Source organism: Canis lupus, chromosome 6 (assembly GCF_011100685.1).
Source record: "Canis lupus familiaris isolate Mischka breed German Shepherd chromosome 6, alternate assembly UU_Cfam_GSD_1.0, whole genome shotgun sequence".
Classification (NCBI taxonomy): Eukaryota; Metazoa; Chordata; class Mammalia; order Carnivora; family Canidae; genus Canis; species Canis lupus.
In genome coordinates this window covers 8,937,026-8,944,385 of record NC_049227.1, presented here as the reverse complement: position 1 = coordinate 8,944,385, position 7,360 = coordinate 8,937,026, and the positions used below count along the sequence as shown (strand labels likewise).

General features: G+C 54.1%; 1 protein-coding gene across 1 annotated transcript; it reads left to right on the top strand.

Annotated features, from left to right (window-relative positions):
* Positions 1 to 1,564: 1,564 nt before the first annotated feature.
* On the top strand, positions 1,565 to 3,549 carry EPO (erythropoietin). The gene is given in 5 exon segments (XM_038538855.1): positions 1,565 to 1,583; positions 1,586 to 1,761; positions 1,993 to 2,079; positions 2,327 to 2,506; positions 2,665 to 3,549. Coding segments are annotated over 5 exon segments (618 nt in total). The 3' UTR covers positions 2,821 to 3,549.
* Positions 3,550 to 7,360: the final 3,811 nt, after the last annotated feature.

The following is a 7,360-nucleotide window of genomic DNA, read 5'->3' as shown; positions in this document are numbered from 1 at the left end:
TGGGACTTCATCACCCCCCTTTGTCAGGTTAGGGCACGGAAGCTCAGGACAGACCACTTTCCAAGGTTTGCGAAGCCAGCCAGGCTCAGACTCCTGCTCTAGGGAGCTTGCCTCTCTGCTTCCGAGAAGCCTCAAAGGCTTAGCTGTAAATCTGAACCATCTAACAAATTTTGCCACATAGCCTAGCCTACAGCATAGGTCAAAACCAAAAACCAAAAGGATGTTTAAGTGCACGCGTGTCCTGCACAACATACCATACGCCCAGTGCCCTTAAAAGTTCAATTTCTGGGTTTTCAGAGTCCTAGAAACTAAAGAGCCAGGAAAGAAGAGCCCCCCAAATTTCTTACTCCGTGGGCCCCCGTCAAATTCCTCAACACGAGCAATACTGGCGTCTAGAACAAGTACTGGGATTGCGAGAAGGAAGGCAACTAGCCTCTGCCCGCACCTTCCCGGCTTCCAAGGCTAGTTGCCCCGCAGGCACCAGGCACCGGCGCTCCCAGCTCGATCCCCCGCCCAGGACTGGGACGCACCCCTCCCCCCGGGGGGAGGGGGCCGGGAGCCTCGGGGTCCCCGGCCTTTCCCAGAATGGCACCCCTCCCGCGGGTGCGCACCCAGCCGCGCCTCCCACAACCCGGGGTCAGACTGGCGGACCCGCGTCCCGCTCCGCGCCTGCTGCCGCGCCTGCTGCCGCTCTGCTCCCGCCCCGGCGAGCCCCCGACCCAGGCGTCCTGCCCCGGTCTGACCCCTCTGGCCCTTACCTCTGGCGACCCCTCACGCACACAGCCTGCCCCCCACCCCCACACACGCACGCACACATGCTGATAACAGCCCCGACCCCCGGCCGAGCCGCAGTCCCCGGGCCAACCCCGGCCGGTCGCCGCGCGCCTGTCCTCGCGGACCCTGGCCGAGAGCCCTGCGCTCGCTCTGCGCGACCCCGGCTCGGCGGCCCCTGGACGGTGGCCCCCTCCTTCGGACCGTGGGGCCGGCCCTGCCCCGCCGCGCTTCCCGGGATGAGGGCTCCCGGCGAGGGCGCCGGCGGAGCCCCTGGTCGCTGAGCGGCCGACGGAGGCGCGGAGATGGGGGCGTGCGGTGAGTACTCGCCGGCCGGAGGAGCCCCCGCCCGCTCGGGCCCCTGTTTGAGCAAGAATTTACCGCTGGGGCCCCGAGGTGGCTGGGTTCAAGGACCGACGACTTGCCAAGGACCCCGGAAGGGCAAGGGGGGTGGGGCAGCCCCCACGTGCCGGCAGGGCTTAGGGAGCCCCTAGGAAAGGTGAAATCTGACCTGGACACGGGGATGCGGTTTGGGGGTTCAGGGAGAAGAGGGGCTGCCACGTGCGTGGGGAGAAGGCTGATACCTGGGTCTTGGAGCAATCACCGGGATCTGCCAGAGGGGAAGCCTCAGTCACGCCGGGATTGAAGTTTGGCCGGGAGAAGTGGATGCCGGTAGTTTGGGGGGTGGGGTGTGCGCGCAGCAGCGGCCGGATTGAATGAAGGCAGGGGAGGCAGAACCTGAACGCTGGGAAGGTGGGGGTCGGGCGCGACTAGTTGGGGGCAGAGGAGCGGGATGTGTGAACCTGCCCCTCCAAACCCACACAGTCAGCCTGGCACTCTTTTCCAGAATGTCCTGCCCTGTTCCTTTTGCTGTCTTTGCTGCTGCTTCCTCTGGGCCTCCCAGTCCTGGGCGCCCCCCCTCGCCTCATTTGTGACAGCCGGGTCCTGGAGAGATACATCCTGGAGGCCAGGGAGGCCGAAAATGTCACGGTGAGGGTCCCACCTCAGGACATTCTCAGTAGTCCAGGGGTGTCCTCCAAGATCTGGGAACCTGAGCCCCTTCGTTCGGAGATGGAGATGGGAAGCCAGAGCCCTCAGGAAAAATGATAAAAGTGGTAGCCCCTCAATGCATGCCTGGAAGCTAGATGAGGGGCAAAGGTGGAGGGAGCTCTTGGGGAGCCTGACACCCCCTTCCCCCCAAACTGGGGTCATGCATTTCAGATGGGCTGTGCTCAAGGCTGCAGCTTCAGTGAGAATATCACCGTCCCAGACACCAAGGTTAATTTCTATACCTGGAAGAGGATGGATGTGAGTTTATTTTTCCCCTCTACTTGGACAGTCTTGTTTTGCTTACCTGATGGGGTGGGAGGGAGTACCATAGAAGAAGCTGAGGGCTGAATGCAATATGTTTACTCATTTGTTCTTTGTTCATTCATTAATTCATTCATTCAATGAAACTGATCCCAAGCCTTCATTTTGCTCAGCTTGGTGCTTGGGGCTGCTGAGAGGGAGGGGCTGGCCTGGGCCGCTGACTATAAGTCGCCATTCCCTTTAGGTTGGGCAGCAGGCCTTGGAAGTCTGGCAGGGCCTGGCACTGCTCTCAGAAGCCATCCTGCGGGGTCAGGCCCTGTTGGCCAACGCCTCCCAGCCATCTGAGACTCCGCAGCTGCATGTGGACAAAGCCGTCAGCAGCCTGCGCAGCCTCACCTCTCTGCTTCGGGCGCTGGGAGCCCAGGTGGGTAGAAGCCTCCCTTGCACTTCTGCTCCAAGGGCCCTGCCAAGAAATACTGAGACCCCACTGGACCTCCTCATCCCCCCTCCAATTCTGTCCTCCATCCCATCTCCCACCAGGGTCCTGGGCACTTCGGTAACCTTCTCTTCTCTCCTTGTCAGAAGGAGGCCATGTCCCTTCCAGAGGAAGCCTCTCCTGCTCCACTCCGAACATTCACTGTTGATACTTTGTGCAAACTTTTCCGAATCTACTCCAATTTCCTCCGTGGAAAGCTGACGCTGTACACAGGGGAGGCCTGCAGAAGAGGAGACAGGTGACCAGGTGCTCCCACCCCAGGCACATCCACCACCTCACTCACTACCACTGCCTGGGCCACGCCTCTGCACCACCACTCCTGACCCCTGTCCAGGGGTGATCTGCTCAGCACCAGCCTGTCCCTTGGACACTCCACGGCCAGTGGTGACATCTCAAGGGCCAGAGGAACTGTCCAGAGCTCAAATCAGATCTAAGGATGTCACAGTGCCAGCCTGAGGCCCGAAGCAGGAGGAATTCGGAGGAAATCAGCTCAAACTTGGGGACAGAGCCTTGCTCGGGAGACTCACCTCGGTGCCCTGCCGAACAGTGATGCCAGGACAAGCTGGAGGGCAATTGCCGATTTTTTGCACCTATCAGGGAGAGACAGGAGAGGCTAGAGAATCTAGGTGGCAAGCCATAAATTCTCTAGGTCTCGTGGGTCTCCTATGACAGCAAGAGCCCACTGGGCAAAGGGTGGTGGGAGCCATGGAGATGGGATAGGGGCTGGCCCCTGGCTCTCATTGGGTCCAAGTTTTGTGTATTTTTCAATCTCATTGGCAGAAACTGAAACCACAACATGGCTCTTGACTTTTCTGTTTTCCCTGGGAGCCTCCTACTTCCCTGGCCCTGCTCCGGCCCTGGCAGCAGGCCACAGTCCTGGAAAACTAGAGGTGGAGGGGGTCGGCCCTACGTGCTGCCTCTCATGGTCTATCTGACCTCTTGACCCCACTGGGTCTGAGGCCACAAGCTCTGCCCACGCTGGTCAATAAGGTGGTTCTATTCAAGGCTGTTCCTCAGTAGGCAGTTGGCAACCCTCTGTAGTGAGCTACAGCTGCCATCAAGGAAACAGGAGCCAGGAGGAAGAGCCCCTTTGGGGGCTGGTGGGAGTTCCCAGTCCTGGACCCTGGACCCTTATTATTTCTCACTTCTCCATAGTGCTTTTGACTAAAGCCACATTCCCACATCAGCCTTTGCCACCTCTAAATCCAGCTGACCCTTTTCCTTGCCTGAAGATGGTCAAGGCAAGGAAATGCTCTACCCCAAAACTTGCAGAAGGAGCCACGTTCCCCAAAAGCGGTCTCACTGAGCACTCACTCTGTGCCCAGGGCTATTCTAGGTGGTTCACTTACATGACATTTTATTCCTTGCACAGCCTGATGAGAAAGTTTCCACTGTCATTCCCAGATGAGAAGTAAACTGCCCAAAGCCAAGACAACAGGAATCCCCAATGGCCCCAGCTCTTATCCCTTCCCTCTTCAGCTTATTCTTCCACATAACCCCTACCTGCTCCCTGCTCCCCTGGGATGGGAGACACAGAACAGACTAACTCAGCTCCCGCTCTCCATCCCTACTAATAATTTTACCCAGTACTCCAACATTCCACTTCAAATTCCTTCCCAGAGGGATGCCTTGGTGGCTCAGTGGTAGAGTGTCTGCCTTTGCTCAGGTCGTGATCCCCAGGTCCAGAGATTGAGTCCTGCATCAGGCTCCCTGCAGAGAGCCCAATCCTGGCCATTATCATATGTGTGGGGATCAGCCTTTCTGCTCATATCACAAAACTTAGAGAAGTCAGCCTGCATCCCTGAAAATATGCAAAAGAAAAAGAATTTTTGCAATCTGCAGGAGGACAAATGATGGGTCGGTTGGGGGATTGGATGGTATGTGCTAAATATATGTGTGTGTGCTGGGGGGGCCGTGGCCAAGCGTGGTGGGAGGAATCAAAGGAGAGGTGGACCCAAAGGAGAATTCCCCCCTCCTCCCCTGCCTGGCCAACTCAGTTCCTAGGGTATAGTGCCCTCTTCAGGCCCCACTGGAAAATGTTAGAGAAATACACAAGTCAAAGAGCCCTTAGGTCTCTGATTATTCTTTGCACATTTCAATAAAAATTTGTATTACAGTTTCCACAGATGGCATCTGGTTCTTGCCCCACTGCTGTGAAACAGTAAGGGAGGAATCTGTCTCTCTCGCTGGCAAAATCGAAGCTAAGAGAGGTGTCCAAGGCATGCAGCTAATAATGGTAGCTAGGACCTGAACACAAGGTTTAGGAATCGTAACCTCCAAGCCCATCTTAGCCTGATGTGTCATCTAGACATCCCTGCCCACCCAATTCCTGACTCTTTTTCCCCCAGAAGTCAGGGCCATCTGCCTTATTCCTTGATTTCTCTTCAGACTGCTTACTGCTTTCTATTACAAAAAAAAACAAAACAAAACAAAAGAAGATAGAAGTTAATGGAACTGAACTGTATGACCTGGGCCAGTATGTTAAGACATCAAAAACAAAACTCATTTATTACACATTTATGGAGTGCCTACTGTGTGCCAGCCTTTGCACTAAGTACTAGGAAAACATGAAATGACAGCCTGTGTCTTTCTCAGCCCTGTGTCTCCAAGAGCAGGCATTCCTCCCAGAGGCAAAACAACATGAACTCATTAACTGTATAGCCAGCTTGATATGTGACTGCATGTGGACAGGCCTGGATAGGAAGGACCCGGCAAGGGCCCAAGTCCCTGAGAAAAGAACACACATACACAAGGAGGGTGTTGCTAGATTGCAAAGGGTCTTCAAATGTGAGCTGGGAATGTGAAGTTTCTGCTGTACTATTATTATTATGGTTCATGACAGATTAAACTCTGGCACCTGCATGATCTGCTGTGATTCTCACCATAAGTCCATGAAACTGAGAGGACTTAGGTATCATCTCTATTTGCCAGATAGGGAAAATAAAACTAAGTTCCACCAGGTAAATGAGGGAACCAGCTCTTCGGACTTCTTGGCAGGCCAGGCACCAGCATGATCCAGTTCTGAGTCAGTGGGTTACATAATTGTTTAATGGAGATGCCTTCTGTTTGTAGAGTGCTTTGTGATTTAGGAGGTGCTTTCCTGGGCATTTTCTTATTTGCTCTCCTAACTGCATGAAGATGGCAGAGATGGTAGAGGATCTCCATTTTGCAGAGGCAGAAACCAAGATCCACAGAGATTATGGGCCTTGTCCAAGCTATAAGACACTGAGAAGAATATAAAGACCAGGAGTCAGGCTCTCCAACTCGTGTTCCCTTTTCTACCAGAAGCAGGGATGGTTGGGAAAGGAAAGTAGAGGGAATGGCTGGAGGGGAGAAAGCAGCTCCAGGTCAATCAGACTTAAGGCCCATTCTTCTCTCACTATCAACTCCTCCCCAAGGGGCACCTGGGTGGCTCAGTCGATTGAGTGTGCAACTCTTGTTTCGGCCCAGGTCATGATCTAATGGGTTGTGGGATCAAGGCCTGCTCTTAGTGGGAAGTCTGCTTGAGATTCTCTCCCTCTGATGCCCCCAAATAAATAAGTAAATAAATAAATAAATAAATAAATAAATACATGACCCGCACACAATTTCTGCTTTTAAAAAACACTTAGCTGTGGGCAGCCCGAGTGGCTCAGCGGTTTCCGCCCAGGGCGTGATCCTGGAGACCGGGGATTGAGTCCCACATCGGCCTCCCTGCATGGAGCCTGCTTCTCCCTCTGCCTGTGTCTCTGCCTCTCTCTCTCTCTGTTCTCTCTCATGAATAAATAAATAAAATCTTTAAAAAATAATAAAAAATAAAAATAAAATAAAAATAAAAACACTTAGCTGGGCTAGTGTCTCCATTTTACAGAAGAGCAAACTAAGGCCCAGAGTGAGTAAAGTGGAAACACAGCAAAGCCAAGAGTGGCTTTAATTCTCTGGAGCGTTCCCCAGGTTTTTCCACATGCCAGGGTCCCTTCACACCTATTCCTACACCTGTTAAGCTTGACAAGTGACAAACCCTCCGGGGCCTTGTGCATTCTCAACCCCTCAAAATGCAGAGCCCGGTGGTTCCCTTCCACACGGCCATCCCGTCCTGTCCTGCCTTGTGTACCAACCCCCACCCCCAGACAGGTTGGAAGCTGTGACTGTCCTGCTCTGTGGGTCTGTGGCGCCAAAGAGAGGTCAGCAAAAGCAGCCCTCAGAGGACTTATTGCCCAACCAGGAGGGGCTGTGGATCAATTGGCTTCTGCTGCTTTTCCCCAGGTTAACCATTTCCTGGCTCTCTTCCTCTCTTGATTGCTATCCTAACTGGATATGGATGGAGGAAGGGTAGATGAGCATCGAGGCTAGGTATCCTTTACATCCCCCCTTTGATGTAAGAGGAAGAGGATCTCTCTCTCCCCAGGTGTGACCCCCTACATGATCCTATTGGTGCTCACTTGGGCAGGAGTCCCCAAGACTGTGAGGGTGATTAGGACTTCTCTCTTCAATACTTGGTGTATGACTGTGCCAGCTTCTCCCAGACAGCTAGTAAGAATGGCTGTTCCAGGCATCACTGTCATTTGTCAGGGCCCAGTGCCCCAGGCATAGATAGAGTAGGGGGTTAGCCTGAAGGTTTCTAGGAACACCTGGGTATGGTTGCCTATGGGGAATCTGCACAGGATAGACCAGCTCGCTGCTGACTGGCCCTCCAGCCTAGATACAAGCTGTGTGTGCCGTGAGGTCAACAGTGTTTTTTAAAGGGGCAAAACGACCCTTCAGTTGCAATCTTATGTAGGATTGCCATTTATGAAACAACTC